The 18008-nt window shown below is 54.0% G+C and overlaps 2 protein-coding genes across 2 annotated transcripts; both read left to right on the top strand.

Annotated features, from left to right (window-relative positions):
• Nucleotides 1–5812: 5812 nt before the first annotated feature.
• Nucleotides 5813–12235, top strand: LOC149276300 (procollagen C-endopeptidase enhancer 2-like). Its single transcript, XM_089503705.1, has 9 exons — nucleotides 5813–5898; nucleotides 8063–8171; nucleotides 8615–8873; nucleotides 9506–9630; nucleotides 9772–9908; nucleotides 10699–11054; nucleotides 11141–11221; nucleotides 11671–11844; nucleotides 12105–12235. The coding sequence occupies exons 1-9, from the start codon at nucleotides 5813–5815 to the stop codon at nucleotides 12233–12235; spliced, it is 1458 nt and encodes a 485-aa protein (XP_089359831.1).
• Nucleotides 12236–15020: 2785 nt separating this feature from the next.
• Nucleotides 15021–17076, top strand: LOC149276301 (motile sperm domain-containing protein 1-like). Its single transcript, XM_089503706.1, has 5 exons — nucleotides 15021–15216; nucleotides 15370–15445; nucleotides 15529–15740; nucleotides 15827–15991; nucleotides 17045–17076. The coding sequence occupies exons 1-5, from the start codon at nucleotides 15021–15023 to the stop codon at nucleotides 17074–17076; spliced, it is 681 nt and encodes a 226-aa protein (XP_089359832.1).
• Nucleotides 17077–18008: the final 932 nt, after the last annotated feature.

An 18008-nucleotide genomic window follows, 5' to 3' on the forward strand; every position in this document is an offset into this window, starting at 1 on the left:
CTTCCCTGCATGTACCCCCCGCTAGACAGTAAACCTGATCTGCCGGTAGCCTTGCGTGTTTCATGCTCTGGGGCCTGGTGGCGCTTTTACCATACAGGACGCCCGCGACACGCATGCACATGACACATGACACTGCGCACAACTCCTAGGCGGCGCTTCTCATCATGCTCAGGCAGTACCGCCCGGCTGGGTTTATGCTGGCTCTGCCCTTCCCCGTCCGTGGGGTCCTCCTCAGACCCTGTAAAGACTAAGCTGCCAGGATATGGCACAGTAGATAACACCTACTTGGTGGGACTACCTATGAAAATTCCAGGGTGTAAGTAGCTATGATGGAATTTTATTGAAAGAAAATATACTCTCTATAGTGAATCCAGGTGCAGCGAGCAGAGCCCACGTCCACAAACATCATATAATAACACCCCAGTGCATGACCCAACACTGTGTACATAATAACCCCCAACGCTGTGTACATAATAGCCCCCAACGCTGTATACCTAATACCCCCAGCACTGTATACAGTAATATAACCCCCAGCGCTGTATGCAGTAATATAACCCCCAGCGCTGTATACAGTAATATAACCCCCCAGGGCTGTATACAGTAATATAACCCCCCAGCGCTGTATACAGTAATAACCCGGGCCCCAGCGCTGTATACAGTAATATAACCCCCAGCGCTGTATACAGTAATATAACCCCCCAGCGCTGTATACAGTAATATAACCCCCCAGCGCTGTATACAGTAATATAACCCCCAGCGCTGTATACAGTAATATAACCCCCAACGCTGTATACAGTAATAACCCCAGTGCTGTATACAGTAATATAACCCCCAGCGCTGTATACAGTAATATAACTGCCAGCGCTGTATACAGTAATAACCCCAGTGCTGTATACAGTAATATAACCCCCAGCGCTGTATACAGTAATATAACCGCCAGCGCTGTATACAGTAATATAACCCCCCAGCGCTGTATACAGTAATATAACCCCCCAGCGCTGTATACAGTAATATAACCCACCAGTGCTGTATACAGGAATATAACCCCCCAGCGCTGTATACAGGAATATAACCCCCAGCGCTGTATACAGTAATATAACCCCCAGCGCTGTATACAGTAATATAACCCCCAACGCTGTATACAGTAATAACCCCAGTGCTGTATACAGTAATATAACCCCCAGCGCTGTATACAGTAATATAACTGCCAGCGCTGTATACAGTAATAACCCCAGTGCTGTATACAGTAATATAACCCCCCAGCGCTGTATACAGTAATATAACCCCCAGCGCTGTATACAGTAATATAACCGCCAGCGCTGTATACAGTAATATAACCCCCCAGCGCTGTATACAGTAATATAACCCCCAGCGCTGTATACAGTAATATAACCCCAGCGCTGTATACAGTAATATAACCCCCAGCACTGTATACAGTAATATAACCCCCCAGTGCTGTATACAGTAATATAACCCCCAGCGCTGTATACAGTAATATAACTGCCAGCGCTGTATACAGTAATAACCCCAGTGCTGTATACAGTAATATAACCCCCAGCGCTGTATACAGTAATATAACCGCCAGCGCTGTATACAGTAATATAACCCCCCAGCGCTGTATACAGTAATATAACCCCCAGCGCTGTATACAGTAATATAACCCCAGCGCTGTATACAGTAATATAACCCCCAGCACTGTATACAGTAATATAACCCCCCAGTGCTGTATACAGGAATATAACCCCCCAGCGCTGTATACAGTAATATACAAAGGAAGTCTGTTCCTCCTTAGACTTTCATTAGTCAGATAGTCCGGTTAAGACTGAGTCATTCCATTGTTCCCCATAGGCAGTATGATAAGGAGTCGGGGGGTTTAGTAGATCGGGGTCAGATAAATCATACAAATGGCTGATTTGCGGCTGCCTGAAAGCTGGCTGCCGATGTGGCTCCCTGCCTCTGGCGCTGTGGAACGTGGAGCTGGCTGAGCTTTACGCGATTCACGATACTCCAGAAGGCGCAGGAGTTTCTTCTTCGTTGCCAAACCGCGATCCTGACGACGGAGCCGGCAGAATAACAAATCCTTAAGGTTCTACGATGGAATGTGATGAAAGGGATAATTATCCTTCTTTTACCGTAGAGACTCAAACCCTACTCACTCGTCTTAGATTCAGGAGCCAATTGTCTATCCCATGCGTGTTTAATACCCTCACTGTACTACCCTCTACAACTTCTGCTGGGAGGCTGTTCAGCTTATCTACCACCCTCTCAGTAAGCCCTCTGTTCCATGTACAACTAAGGAAGTTGAGTGCTACCAGCTGTTTGCTAAATTCAGGAATCACTGAGATTCCAAGAATCCTCTGTAGCAGGATTTATAACAGAAGAGCTGAGGAGAATAGACAGATGTTCCTGAAACGAGTCCAGGAGAAGATGAAGAGGTGGAGGCTTCGCTGGCTCCCGGAGACAATGGAATTCCAGCCGTCTCTAATCTGACGGAGAATAACCTATCCAACATTCTCTCGTTGGCAACAAAAGAAGGTTCTGGAAGCAGAAGTTTCCCTGGAATGGATTCTCATGAGACGTGTCCTTCAAGAAGGATTCTCTGATTTAGGATCAGATGGATGTATGGACCTACCAGCGATGGAGATCTTCCAGCCTTGGACCACTGAAAAAAGTAGCCCTACTAAAGTGGGGGAGCAGGAGCCCTACTGCATCCATTCATGTGCGGGATAGCAGCCATGCCTGATGACCACGATGATGATGGAAATATCTACAATCAGACGATGTATTTAGGGTTCCCTGAAGAAGCCAACCTTATTATTCCGATGCTCCAAACATTTTGAGAAAGTAGCTTGGACTTTAGAAGTTGCCCCTTCTCGGGGTAACTGGAACTAACTGCTTGCAGTTGTCTCCGACCGGGATTTTCCAAAAGATCTTTGGGTCTTCTGGCAAGCACTGACAGTTTAGTGAATAGATCACCTCAACTAAATACCCTCGACCATTTTGGGGATCCAAACGAGGTCCAACTCAGAAGATACCTCAGAAGATACAGCTCAGTGAAAATTCTATCTGAGAACATGAAAGGTTCTGCGAGCCTCCGAGGACAAGCCTCATCCACCGTCTCCTCCAGCCTCGGTTTAGGGTGTCACGGACCCCCTACGGGAACTGTAGATGGCCCGGATGTTTCTTTAAATAGTATCCCACCCTGACACAGGGCATCGCGGCCGTCTTATTCTTACTCGGTCGATTAAAAACAACGTGGACCTGATGCAGCATTTCGCGAAGCCACATAATAGCGGGTTTTGGAGCAACGGCTGCAATTATGGAAGCGAAGGCGGGAAAACAAAAATTGCAAGGAAACTGCACCGCAAATTAAAAAAAAAAACTATTGTCGTGATGTGACGATTCTCGTCACCGATTGGCTGATTGAAGCCCCTTGTGTATCCAGCGTTGACATCCCGTTCTAGCGGGCGAGATCCGGTTCCAGCGGTGATACGTTACGGCAAAACTTCAGGTCTCGGAGACACCAAATTTATGTCTCTGCTCCCATCGTACAAATAGCCTATTTTTTCAGACAGCCATGCCGACACCCCCCCCCCCCCCCCCCGGGTCTTGACCCGAACGGCTTCGCCCAATGTCATGTCTGGTAACATGGCAGCCGGGGTTTAGCCGTGTGGCTGGGATGCCCGGCCGTGGATGGTGTTAAGGTGCAGAATGCCCCCGGCACATGGGTCTCCCGCGCGCCCTCATTACGTGGTTTATCGGTGAATCCGTTCTCATGCGTCGTGCTTTGTAAAAACGACCATTTTTGGTGTATATGTTGGTGGAAAACTCAGGAGTGGAAGGGGACCCCCTGATCCACCCCACGGCCCACCCCGCTCCCCAGCGGCTGAAGGACCGCCAATAAGTGTGGGATGGAGGGAAAAGGGATTTTGGGGCAGAACTCAGCAGACTGAACATGGAACCTCATAGCTATCCATAGACTGAACCCGGAACCTCTCCGGAGACTGAACCCGGAACCTCTCCGGAGACTGAACCCAGAACCTCTCTGGGAACTGAACCCGGATCGTCTCCGGAGACTGAACCCGGAACCTCTCCAGAGACTGAACCCGGAACCTCTCCGGAAACTGAACCCAGAACCTCTCTGGGAACTGAACCCGGATCGTCTCCGGAGACTGAACCTGGAACCTCTCCAGAGACTGAACCCGGAACCTCTCCGGAAACTGAACCCAGAACCTCTCTGGGAACTGAACCCGGATCGTCTCCGGAGACTGAACCTGGAACCTCTCCAGAGACTGAACCCGGAACCTCTCCGGAAACTGAACCCAGAACCTCTCTGGGAACTGAACCCGGATCCTCTCCGGAGACTGAACCCGGAACCTCTCCGGAAACTGAACCCAGAACCTCTCTATAGACTGAACCCGGAACCTCTCTATAGACTGAACCCGGAACCTCTCCATACACTGAACCCGGAACCTCTCCATACACTGAACCCGGAACCTCTCTATAGACTGAACCCGGCATCTCTCCATAAACTGAACCCAGAACCTCTCTATAGACTGAACCCGGAACCTCTCCATACACTGAACCCGGAACCTCTCTATAGACTGAACCCGGAACCTCTCTATAGACTGAACCCGGAACCTCTCTATAGACTGAACCCGGAACCTCTCCATAAACTGAACCCGGAACCTCTCTATAGACTGAACCCGGAACCTCTCCATACACTGAACCCGGAACCTCTCCATACACTGAACCCGGAACCTCTCTATAGACTGAACCCGGAACCTCTCTATAGACTGAACCCGGAACCTCTCCATACACTGAACCTGGAACCTCTCTATAGACTGAACCTGGCATCTCTCCATAAACTGAACCCAGAACCTCTCTATAGACTGAACCCGGAACCTCTCTATAGACTGAACCCGGAACCTCTCTATAGACTGAACCTGGAACCTCTCTATAGACTGGACCCGGCATCTCTCCATAAACTGAACCCAGAATCTCTCTATAGACTGAACCTGGAACCTCTCTATAGACTGAACCCAGAACCTCTCTATAGACTGAACCTGGAACCTCTCTATAGACTGGACCCGGCATCTCTCCATAAACTGAACCCAGAATCTCTCTATAGACTGAACCTGGAACCTCTCTATAGACTGAACCCAGAACCTCTCTATAGACTGAACCCGGAACCTCTCTATAGACCGAACACGACATCTTGTAATGGACTAAACATGGCTGCTGTTTTTGGACCGAACCCGGCAGCTCTTTTTGGACTGCAGCTAGCCGTGCGTTGAATGCTGGACGCTGCAGCTCCCCATGGAATGAGTTCCGAAATCAGCAGGGTGTCAGCAGCCGAGGGGTCTCCCCGCTTGGGGTCCGGTGATTAAATCCCCATATGTGGAGTATAAGCCCCGGCTCGGATAACTGCCCCCCCCCCACTGCTCCTTCAAGCAGGACTTGGATCTCTCCCCGGCACAATTTGCCCGCACATCTGTTTAACATTATTCCTCCCCCTCTGCTTCACACTCTGTGGCCGCACTACCGCTCATGTGCTCCTCACTCACCCCTTCCCCCTCTGCCTGTACACACATATAACATATAACACAGGTCCGTACACACGCATGCCGCATCTACACATACATTGCTTACCTGTGACAGGCCAGACCCCTTTCCCCAGCAGCTCACGCACTCCATGCGCACACTCGACCACGCGCACACACTCATCCACGCACACTCATCCACGCGCACAGTCACACACACACCCCCACTAACAGTCCCAGCCGTTCGCACGCAGTCTCTCCGACACATCATGGGCTGCACGCGCTTCCTCGTCCTCTGTCTGTATTTGGGGGTCTCCTGGGGGCAAAACCCTGACCCCCAAACTAACTACACCAGGTAAGTGTCTTAAGAGTGTGCGTGAGCTTTACATGTATGTCATAAGACTCATATGTGTACGCGTGTGATCTGCAGCCCCGTGTATGCCTGTGTATAGATCAAAGGGTCTCGCAAACTACCTACGGAAGGAGAGGTTTGATCCGTCTGTCTGTCCATCACCGGCCCCAGACACTTTAATTACTAGTTAACAAATAATTGCAGTTTTCCGCCGCTCGAGTTGAATGGGTTAATTTTAGTTAATTATCAGTCTTATTAGTTGTTGCTCCCCAGCGGTGGACGTCCGACGCCGCATCCAGGGGCAAATAGCGCCCCCCCCCCGGGTACATTTTTCACTCTGTTTATTCCGCCCCAATGTATTAGGACCCCCCCTTGTGTTTATCCCATGGGGGCAGTCATGTTAACTTCCAGTTCTCGGGATCTGCAGGATTATTCCTCCCCATTACGTTACTTCTCCCCGATTGCTAAATTGCTGATTGTTGTTGATTGGTTTAGGGGAGGAAATTAATCGGATGATGCTGGATTTGCCACAGGCTGCCACCAGTCCCTGATAACCCATTCCGGTAAAACGCCCTGTACCAAGGATAAAATATAATGTGTCCGAGCCGCGGGTCTCCGGGGACGTTTCATCTTAATGTATCCCCCTGAGTGACAATGACAGTTTGGAACGCGGTCTTATCACCACAGCAACCAGATTGGACAATACCATTAGTTGCTATGGTGATGTTTGCACCAGAATTATTATTTTTTACATGCTGTAGCTCCCAATGATCTCAGCGCTGTACCCGCAGGGCACTCTCACTGTGTACACGCGGGGGTCTCTGCGTCTCTTCCAGCTTTACTGTTAAAGGGTTAATGGGAATCGTTTGATTTGATTGGCTGCGGGCCACACGCCGGCCCTGACATTACGCTCTGCCACTGAGTAAATGTTTACATACACTTTGTTCCTTCACATCTCTGGCCCCCGTGGCATCCGATTGCCCAATTCTGCCCCCCCACTTACATTTACCCCTCAATCACCCAATAAACCCCCCTCTTCCCCGGATCTGATGTTTCCTAAACCTCCCCGGCACAGGAGGGACACGTCATACCCCTAAAACCAGACTACACGTTAGAGCGTCAGCTCTGCGATCTCAACTCTCTATATACTGTATCCTCTCTCTCTGTATATTAGAGCGTCAGCTCCGGGGGTTACTCGCCCTCCTCTCTATCTACTGTATCCTCTCTCTCTGTATATTAGAGCGTCAGCTCTGCGGGTTACTCCCCCTCCTCTCTATATACTGTATCCTCTCTCGGTATATTAGAGCGTCAGCTCTGTGGCCAAGACAGGCGTACGGCCCCCGAGTCTAAGACGAGTCCTGGAACGCCGGGCAGGTTAGACGGGGCAGATATCTGGGTTTCTGCGGGGTAAAAAAAACTCTGACTTGCAGAAGACAGAGAATCTCGTTGTTGTGTTATTTAGTAAATATGGCCCCTGTTACCGTGCCAACAACCCTCAGATGTGGAAGTGAAAACGTGCCGGGGGGGCCCGGGGCCTGTATGAAAAGCCCTGTGTGGAGGGGACACAGCCCACAGTGTGCCGATTACTTATCCACGGAAGCCGAGGGGCTCTCTGCGGAAAGACGGGGGGTCCCGGAGGGAGACGAGGGGGCAACTAACAGGGGGGGGGTTACACCAAGAGGCGCAGGAATGAGATGCCCATAGGGGGGGCGGTCAGAAGCAACGGATAAGACAAGGAGAGGTCAGGGCCCGAGGGGGTAAGCGGGGGATACGAGGGGGTGAGGGGGGGTACGAGGGGGGTGAGCGGGGCAGTAATGACTACTAGCTTTCGGGGTCTCGCTGCCTCGGGGTCTGCGTATAACATACAGGACGGGGAATTATACGGACAACCAAACCAAAACATGCCAAGAAAAAAGCAACAACAGATGTCTCATACCTACCAAGTGTCCCCGTTTCGTTTGGCCAGTCCCTCTTTCGTCCTCAGATGCCCCTCTTTTCCGATAGGTTTGATGGGTATGAGCGTCATATTCCTATCCCATGCGGGTGTACTAGCCTCTACCTCACCTGCTGGAAGGCCGTTCCGCTTCTTCCTCACCCACTCGGAGAAGAAAGATCTTGATGACGGGATTGTTTATTAACCGTTTGTTGACTGTTTGTGGTATTGCAGGCCGGTCTTTCACTGCGGAGGAGACATCGTGGGGGATTCGGGGTACATCGCCAGCGAGGGCTTCCCCAACTTCTACCCCCACAGCCAAAAATGTGTGTGGAACATAACGGTAAATACACAGCAACGACGCGTGGACGGTGGGGAGCGAGGAGGGATGAAGGGAGTGTCCACGTCGGGGGCAAGAAGGGATCGTACCCGGGAAATTACCCCGGTATATGTATTTACCCCAGTCTCGGGGCAGATTCTGGGGTCACACAGTCCGGAGACGACTCCTTTGTATTCTCCTCTGATTTAATGACATCCGAGGATCCTGATTGGCTCTTTTCTCCCTGCTACATCACAGCTGGAATCCCTGCTTGAATACAGGTGACTCCGTTCAGAATATCTTTACCTCCTGACCAGTCACGGTTTCCATAACGACCGTTATTAGAGCCATTCGGTTCCCAGCGTCAGCGAGTCACTGCGGTGGGGTCTGTGTGACGGGGTATTAAAGGGTTAATACTTGGGGGTCTTCCGGGACTGTGACGATGATCGTATTCTATGTTGTGCCAGGTCCCCGAGGGCCACGTCGTGGTGCTTACATTCCGCCTGCTTGACATCGAAGCTGACCCAGGCTGTCGCTATGACTACCTCAGCGTGTATAACGGGCTGAGCCGGGGCTCGCAGCAGCTGGCACGCGTGTGCGGGACGTTCCGCCCGGGGGCCCTCGTGTCCACGGGGCCCAATATGATGCTGGAGATGGTAACAGACGAGGAGAACGCCGGCCGTGGATTCCTGGTTTGGTACAGCGCGGCGTCCGCACAGGTCTCCGGTAAGACGCAGGGCACTGGGAGTCTGCCCCCCACGGGGTGAGGCGGGGCGCTGGGAGTCTGCCCCCTACAGGGTGACATTGGGAGTCTGCCCCCTGCGGGTGACATTGGGAGTCTGCCCCCTGCGGGTGACGGGGGGCGCTGGGAGTCTGCCCCCGCTGGGTGATACAGGGTAATGCGGGGTGACGTTGGGAGTCTGCCCCCGCGGGGTGATACGGGGTAATGCGGGGTGACGTTGGGAGTCTGCCCCCGCGGGGTGATACGGGGTAATGCGGGGTGACGTTGGGAGTCTGCCCCCGTGGGGTGATGCGGGGTGACGTTGGGAGTCTGCCCCCGCGGGGTGATACGGGGTAATGCGGGGTGACGTTGGGAGTCTGCCCCCGTGGGGTGATGCGGGGTGACGTTGGGAGTCTGCCCCCGCGGGGTGATACGGGGTAATGCGGGGTGACGTTGGGAGTCTGCCCCCGTGGGGTGATGCGGGGTGACGTTGGGAGTCTGCCCCCGCGGGGTGATACGGGGTGATGCGGGGTGACGTTGGGAGTCTGCCCCCGCTGGGTGATGCGGGGTGACGTTGGGAGTCTGCCCCCGCGGGGTATTAGCAGGCGGGGCAGTGAACGGCGTCTGTGTGTTGCAGACAGTCAGCGCTGCGGGGGGACACTGGAGAAGCCGCAGGGATCGTTCAGTTCCCCCAACTGGCCGGAGAACAACTACCCGAGCGGCATCAGCTGTTCCTGGCACATCATAGCCCCCCAGGAGAAGGTAAGGGGCGGAATAATCTCTTACCCCACCAGAGGGGGGCCCTATCGTTACAGGAATACCCCGTGTGTGTGTGTGTGTGTGTGTGTGTGTGTGTGAGACGCCCTGTTGCCCCGGTAACCGGCGTGCGCTTTGCCCCGGTAGGTGATCGAGTTGTCGTTCGGTAAGTTTGACGTGGAGGGCGACGGTTACTGCCGGTACGACTACCTGGCCGTGTTCAACGGAGGACAGACGGACAGCAACCATCTCATCGGAAAATACTGCGGGGACTCCCCCCCCAAGTGAGTGCGGCCAACCCTACTGCCCCGCCCGCGATATATCTATATATATATATATATAACAGATTGTACAGCGCTGCAGTATATGACGGCGATATATATAATAACAGATTGTACAGCGCTGTGGTATATGACGGCTATTGTACAGCGCTGCAGTATATGACGGCGATATATATAATAACAGATTGTACAGCGCTGCGGTATATGACGGCTATATATGTAATAACAGATTGTACAGTGCTGCAGTATATGACGGCGATATATATAATAACAGATTGTACAGCGCTGCGGTATATGACGCCGATATATGTAATAACAGATTGTACAGTGCTGCAGTATATGACGGCGATATATATAATAACAGATTGTACAGCGCTGCGGTATATGACGGCTATATATATAATAACAGATTGTACAGCGCTGCGGTATATGGCAGCGATATATATAATAACAGATTGTACAGCGCTGCACTATATGACGGCTATATATATAATAACAGATTGTACAGCGCTGCGGTATATGGCGGCGATATATATAATAACAGATTGTACAGCGCTGCACTATATGACGGCTATATATATATATAACAACAGATTGTACAGCGCTGCGGTATATGGCAGCGATATATATAATAACAGATTGTACAGCGCTGCGGTATATGGCGGCGATATATGTAACAACAGATTGTACAGCGCTGCGGTATATGGCGGCGATATATATATAATAACAGATTGTACAGCGCTGCGGTATATGGTGGCGATATATGTGTAATATCGTTATGTCTCGTTGGTAGGGCGATATACTCGGACTCTAACGAGATGCTGGTGCAGTTCGTGTCGGATCCCAGCGTGACGGGGGACGGATTCGAAGTCACCTACAGGATGAAGGACGCGTCTGAGGTGCCCAAAGTGCCCCCAGGAACCAAGCCCACCTCTGTCAGCGTTCCCGACTCCAAGCGCCCGCTGGGTACCCAGCAGCCCCCGAAACCAAAACTCACCCCGAAACCAAAACTCACCCAGAACTCCACCCCCAAGCCCACCACGAAAGCCACGGCCGCGCCGGCTACAGAAGCCATGGCCAAGCCCACCCGCAAACCCAAGCCAACCAGAGCGGCCACGACAGCCGCCCCCAAAGCAACAGGTACCGGGGGCCACGAGGGCCAAATCAAAGGAAGAGGGGCTCCCGGGGGTCAGCGTGCAGGCTCCGCCTTTCTCACCACCCGAATGTCGTTTTAGGCTCCGGATCCCGCGGGAAATGCCCCGAGAAATGCCGCAAGACGGGGACGCTGAGCAGCCATTACTGCGCCAACCAGTTCGGTGAGCGGCTGCCGGGCGCCACGGCAACCAGTCGTCACATTCCACCCTGGAGCAGCTTAACGAGCAGCCGTCTAATGAATATCCCACCCCCCCACTAATTATTTTCATCCACTAATTATTTCTACTCGCTAATTATTCCCGCCCACGTGCTAATTATACCCACCCACCCACTTATTATTCACATGGTGCAGTGAGACCCCAAGCGGGCACAGACGGGGTCATTGCCATCACCATGGTTACAGTCGGGGGGTAAATGTAAAAGTGACTTTGGGGCAAAGCTTTAAATTTGATCATTCTCAAGAAAGGGGTCTTATCGCCATAGCAACCCATAGAATGGTCCGATTAGCAGGTTGCTATGGCGATAACAATTATGCTTTGTACAGAAAGCTTAGCGAGGCATCCCGCAGAGCTTACAATCTAAAGTGCTTGGGGGGGCGATCTCTCCGCAGTGCTGGCGGGAACCGTGAAGTCCCTGGTGAAAGGAGACGTGGAAAAAACACTGGTGGCCACCGTGGGCATCATCCACACCTACAAAACCGGAGACCTCAGCATCCAGCAGGCCGGCAAGAGCATGAGCGTCCGGGTCATCAACGAGTGCCCCCGCTGCCCCATCCTCAAGAGAGGCGAGTGTACCCCCACCCCCGAGTATCTGTACCCGCCCCCACCCCCGCGCTGAGTATCTATACCCGCCCCCCCCGGTCTGAGTATCTATACACGCCCCCGAGCTGAGTATCTACACCCGCCCCCCGCGCTGAGTATCTATACCCGCCCCCCCGCGCTGAGTATCTATACCCGCCCCCGCGCTGTATAATGATACCGAGTATCTATATGCTGTTGCCGATATGCTGTGGCATATAGTGATGCTGAGTATATTTACCTCTAGGCCAGAATTACCTGTTCATGGGGGAGGTGGATGAGGAGGGAAGAGGCCGCATCGGCCCGGAGAGTTTTGTCATCGCTTACAAGGCAGCCCAACATCAGATTCTTTCAAACATCGCCAAGAAGCCCTGCTAAAGAACCCGGCTCCCCGCCCGGCTCCGCGGGGCCCCGTGCCTGGTCATGTGATGTCCTCGGGGCCCCGTGCCTGGTCATGTGACGTCCTCGGGCTGGAAGTCCCTCGTGAAATCCGTATTTAATCGCAGGAGAGAATAATTTGTTTCTGTAATATTTCCTCTCCTTTCTCTCACGTCCTGTAAACCGCCCTCCAGGGGCGAGACGTTTACTGCGGTGCAGGAGGCAGAAGAGTTGCACTCCCCACCCCTTTACCGCCATTCCCCACCCCTTTACCACCACTCCCCACCCCGCTACCGCCATTCCCCACCCCTTTACCACCATTCCCCACCCCTTTACCGCCATTACCAACATCTTAACCGCCATCCCCACCCCTTTACTGCCATTCCCCACCCTTTTATCGCCATCCCCACCCCTTTACCGCCTTCCCCATCCCGTCCCTGCCCCACTTCCTGTCCGTTTCCTCTTTTTTTATGTAATAAATATTTTGACCCCCCGCCTGTGTCTCCTCTTTGGATTGGACGGTGGTGTGACCTTGGATTGGACGGTGGCGTGATTGGCATACCTAATAACTCTCTGGGTCTGACCTGAAGTCTCTGGGTGAAGCTCTGCTTCCCCGGGTCTCTGAGCTCTTTCATCAGGATGTGGGAGCCATGTTTAGCCACGCCTCTTCCTGCCCTACTCCCCTCCCACACAAGGTTACCCGGATCTGGCAGATGGGCACAGGCAGCCCAGTACAGGGCATTATGGGAAGTTTTGTGGAGTTACGAGTCCCCTCCCAGATCCCGCCCATGCAGAGGCAACCTAAAGTCTGTACAGAAGCTCGCAAGGACCAAAACCCCTCGGGAGAGCAGTACCCGGCTCAGCCCCCCCTCACTGGTCTCCAAGACCCGACCATGCCATCTCCCGCCCACTGGCTGCGTTACATACCCCCAGCAAGTGGGTCCTGGCCCTGGTGTGTAGGGGCAAAATCAGCCAGCACCCCCCCAGACGTGTCTCTGTGCCAGACCGGTCCTCTATGACTCGCTTTAGCATTACCAGCCTGCCCTCTGGCCACGTTACCGGGGCTACCGGGGTAGATATCATTTAAATTACTGCCCCTGTATAACCGGGCTGTAACCGAGTAAGTGATCCGGATCTGCCCTCTCTGACATGGCAACAGGAGAAGCAGACCAATGAGGAATGAGACGCGTGAATTACATTTCATCCTATTATTCGAGACCCATATGTGTTTTAGGGGTGTGGTTAGAGGCGTGACTGGGCTATTTGTGGGCGAATGGGGCATTTAGAAGAAGAATAATGGATTTTACCTTGGCAGGTATAGTATAGTTCTCGGCTAGGAAATGTATTGGCCGAATTTCTTTCTGTGTGACGTAACATCCTGCCCCGGGGTAAATAAATACCCCTCCGCTCAGTACCTCAAGGGCGGCAGCTGCGTGACGGGATACGAGAGAAAAAAAAATTGCGTTCGACGAATGACTGGCAACACAGACAGCCAATCAGCGATCAAAGGGAGCGTGTACCCATTCCCCTTGTTGCTCTGTGTATGACAGCTCATACGCGAAACCTTGGCAAATCGGGTTAAGGAAGAGGCGCGCCTCCTAAGAAAATCCCACTTTCATTGGTTAATTCTCGCCGAATCAGCATACAAGCTACCTGACGGACGCGAGCTCCGACCAATCAGATCGTGTATGCAGCGGGTATGTCAGGGAAGCAGCTGCTGATGATGGCGGAAGCTGCAGGTAAGGGGTCCGGGCCGCTGGCCGGGCGAGATGGGGTTACAAAGTGAGGCCTCGCTCCCCCAGTTACCCACCCCTGCTGCAGGGCAACACGATATATCGCGACTGCACCAAGCTATGATGTCACGGCTGGTCACATGAACCCTGGCGGTGACGTGGAGGGGTGTGTGATTGCACCTTAGGTTTCTGGCGTCACTGATGATGTCACTTTCCTCAGAATTAAGCGATTAGCAGGTTTGTTCATGGTGTGTGGGTACCATGTCACCTGTATAAAGGTGGCCCCCAGGGGCCAACCCGCAGCACCGCACTGTGCAGTGATGTCATTTATGGCGCCAATGTTACAACCCTAGGGCCGTTCAACCCTCGGGGTAACGCTGTACATTCTGCCCCCGGATATCGGGGTAAAGCTGTACATTCTGCCCCGGGTATCGAGGTAACGCTGTACATTCTGCCCCCGGATATCGGGGTAACGCTGTACATTCTGCCCCCGGATATCGGGGTAACGCTGTACATTCTGCCCCCGGGTATCGGGGTAACGCTGTACATTCTGCTCCCGGATATCGGGGTAACGCTGTACATTCTGCCCCCGGATATCGGGGTAACGCTGTACATTCTGCCCCCGGGTATCAGGGTAACGCTGTACATTCTGCCCCCGGGTATCGGGGTAACGCTGTACATTCACATTCTGCCCCCGGGTATCGGGGTAACGCTGTACATTCTGCCCCCGGGTATCGGGGTAAGGCTGTACATTCTGCCCCCGGGTATCGGGGTAACGCTGTACATTCACATTCTGCCCCCGGGTATCGGGGTAACGCTGTACATTCTGCCCCCGGGTATCGGGGTAACGCTGTACATTCACATTCTGCCCCCGGGTATCGGGGTAACGCTGTACATTCTGCCCCCGGGTATCGGGGTAACACTGTACATTCTGCCCCTGGGTATCGGGGTAACGCTGTACTTTCTGTCTCTGTGGCTCTCGCAGGCTTCTAGATGTGGCCGGTGAAGGCTGTGCCCGTCATGCCCGCTGATGCCCCCCGCACGTAGCGGTCATGCAGAGGGGGGTCCCCGGCCGGGCGGAGGATGAGAAGAGAGGCAGCGCGGGGCTCCCCCTGCCCTCCGCCTCCCGCTCCCCGCTCCCCGTCTTCGTCTTTCCTCCCGCGTTGGACTTCTTTGCCGACGACCAGAGCAGCCACAAGCAGGTCCTCACCATCTACAACCCGTTCCCGCGTGTGCTGCGGTACAAAGGTAAGCCGTGTCCAAACCGGCCCCCAGGGGCCACGACGAGCCAGCCGCAGGGCCAGGACTTCCAAGCGGTAAGAGACTGGGGTGCAGACGGCCCCGCCGAAGGGTACTAAGTGGTGTTTAGTAGACATGCCTTTTTTCCCCCCTCTCTTCCAGTCCTTTCCACGGCCCCCTCCCGTTACGTGGTAACCGATGCCGACGGCGCCGTCCGACCAAACTCCTGCATCGACATGTGAGTCCCGGCCCCCGGTCCGGTCCGCTTTCCCCGCCCACTTCCACCCTCATCCCCTATTATTGTGTCCCCTCCCCCCACAGAGTCATTCGGCACAGGGATGCCCACCCTCGCCACTGCGGGACCACCGATAAGTTCCGGGTGGAGGTCTGGGAGGAGGGTGCAGGCCGGGGCCCCGCCGGGAGGAAGGATATCGCTGCCGCTCTGCACCGCACCAAACCGCAAGCACGAGAAAGGGGAGCACGGGATCCGGGGCTCTGGTGTCCGCCCTCGCGCATGTTCCCCACGCGGCAGGGTAAGGGAGGCGCTTGACCCGACTGTACACTTCGTATGGGTGTAGAGATATTTGGCGCTGTACATATACTCGTTGTCACCGCACAGGGTTCCCGCGGTCGCTCTCTCCGGGCCTCTTCGGCCTCTACGTCCTGGTCGGTCTGGCGTCCCTGCTGGTTCTCATGCTCCCGTTACACGGAGACCCGCGGAGCGTGCTACACGAGAACCTCCACGTGTCTGTCGTGCAGAAGCTGGTGGCGGCCTACGTGTTGGGTAAGGCTCACCGTGACGCGGAAAATTTCCAATTTGTCCATAAACGATGAGGGCCCCCAAAGAATCAAAAACAAATCTAAGCTTCGCACACACACGCACTCTCACGCACTCTCGATGTCTCCCCCCCTTCTCTGTCTCTTTCTTGTTCTCATATTTCCCTTTTCTGCTCCCTCCCCCGAGGAGCCGCTCCGGCCTCACAGAGCACTTTTGCCTCAGGGCCGAGCCTCGGCGCACACAGCGGGAACAACCCCCGCCCGATGCGAAGCGCTCCGGGAGGCCGCACCGGGATCTCCCGGGGAGAAAGAAGGTGCGGAGAACAAGAAGCGGAGCTGAGAAGGAAAAGAGACATGGGGGACGGGGGGAGCGAAAGAGAGCGACGGCGTGAGTGTGACCCGGAAGTGCAGGAAACCAGATTGACTAGAAACACGCTATAGTCCGATAAGTAAACCTGATTAGATTGTTTACGCTGAAGGTTAAATTGTAGATATGGCAACATCCTATCAGTGACTGCTTTTGGGTCACATGACAAGCATTCCCTGAATAATTATAAGAAAAAAAAGTCCATCGTGTATTTATTTTGTGTATTGAATGGCAGACAGAGGGTTAATTAGCGAAGGGTCAGCCCCCAGAGTTGGTCTTTTCCGGTGCAAATAAGTAGCAGGTGCATAGCCAACCCAGTGTGCCAGAGCTCATTCCTCCCCTTTCTGCCCCGCACCCGCTCATTCCTCCCCACTCTGCCCCGCACCCGCTCATTCCTCCCCTCTCTGCCCCGCACCCGCTCATTCCTCCCCACTCTGCCCCGCACACGCTCATTCCTCCCCACTCTGCCCCGCACCCGCTCATTCCTCCCCTCTCTGCCCCGCACCCGCTCATTCCTCCCCACTCTGCCCCGCACCCGCTCATTCCTCCCCTCTCTGCCCCGCACACGCTCATTCCTCCCCTCTCTGCCCCGCACACGCTCATTCCTCCCCTCTCTGCCCCGCTCATTCCGTCCCCCTCATCCCGCCTTTCTATGCCCCGCACTCGCTCATTCTGCCCCTCTTTCCTGCACAGGTCTCCTCACCATGGTGTTCCTGCAGGGGTGACAGGAGAGCGGCCCCCTCCCCCACACTTCAGCCAGGTCACGTGAGGCCGTCTTCAGACATGCGTGTTCATGGAACAGGCTGGATGACTCTATATGATATTGTAGCGTGTATCTATGACACATGTATTCCTGTGTATATGGACACGCGACGTACTCATCTCCACGTATTATACATACATGGTAGCTCCGAGGGCGAGCGTGAGTATGAGTATGAGTACGGACGCTCCCGCAGAACGGGCTAAATGTTAAAAATATCGTAAAGCATTGAATTTTGTAAAAATAAAATATACCGGACCAGCGATGCCTGCGGGTGCTTTATAACAGGAACGGGGCCGATTCGGGGCCCCGGCCGTGGGGGTGGGTAGGTGTGTGCCCCCCCCCCCGGCAGTGTGTGGCCCCCAGCACAGTATAATAAGCATGTACATTTTGTCGTGTGAACAGGTGACAGAGGACAGTCCATGCAGTCAGACATGATTTATTGCATCATTGGGGCAGATGAACACGGCACTCAGTATACAGCCCCCTCCCCCGTTCCGTCACGCGCAGGCCTCAGGAACCCTGGGGTCCGGGGCAGAAGACCATTAACACACATTAAAACAAACATGGCCGTCCGCCAGACACAGAATGAAAAGAGAGTTTGAGTGTCCGCGAGGGCCGGCGGCAGAAGCTGTCGGGCAGTAAAGTGCGGCCGTAGTGTTTAGAAGAGGCGGAGCTCGGGGTGGCTCCAGGGGGCCAATAATCCATAAACAATGTCCGGCGGGGGTCCTGGTTCCGAGGGACACCTCAACACCAACGTCTCCTCTCCGGGCGGCAAAACTTCATTTTGGAAGCCGCTTTACGGCCGGGGGCGCTCGGCCCAAAACCACCCCACGTAGCAGCAGACAGGCAATCAGAGTGGGGGAAGGGCCACAATAACAACCCCCCCCCCCAAAC

The sequence above is a fragment of the Sceloporus occidentalis genome, unplaced genomic scaffold (genome assembly GCF_023333645.1).
Source record: "Sceloporus occidentalis isolate IW3139 unplaced genomic scaffold, rSceOcc1.0.p SCAF_242, whole genome shotgun sequence".
In the NCBI taxonomy this organism is placed as follows: Eukaryota; Metazoa; Chordata; class Lepidosauria; order Squamata; family Phrynosomatidae; genus Sceloporus; species Sceloporus occidentalis.

Coding starts and splice junctions, on each gene's coding strand:
- LOC149276300 (XM_089503705.1), top strand. CDS start 5,813: ATGGGCTGCACGCGCTTCCTCGTCCTCTGTCTGTATTTGGGGGTCTCC. Junction 8,172..8,614: donor AATGTGTGTGGAACATAACG/GTAAATACACAG, acceptor ATGTTGTGCCAG/GTCCCCGAGGGCCACGTCGT. Junction 11,222..11,670: donor TTACTGCGCCAACCAGTTCG/GTGAGCGGCTGC, acceptor ATCTCTCCGCAG/TGCTGGCGGGAACCGTGAAG.
- LOC149276301 (XM_089503706.1), top strand. CDS start 15,021: ATGCAGAGGGGGGTCCCCGGCCGGGCGGAGGATGAGAAGAGAGGCAGC. Junction 15,446..15,528: donor CCAAACTCCTGCATCGACAT/GTGAGTCCCGGC, acceptor CTCCCCCCACAG/AGTCATTCGGCACAGGGATG. Junction 15,741..15,826: donor CATGTTCCCCACGCGGCAGG/GTAAGGGAGGCG, acceptor GTCACCGCACAG/GGTTCCCGCGGTCGCTCTCT.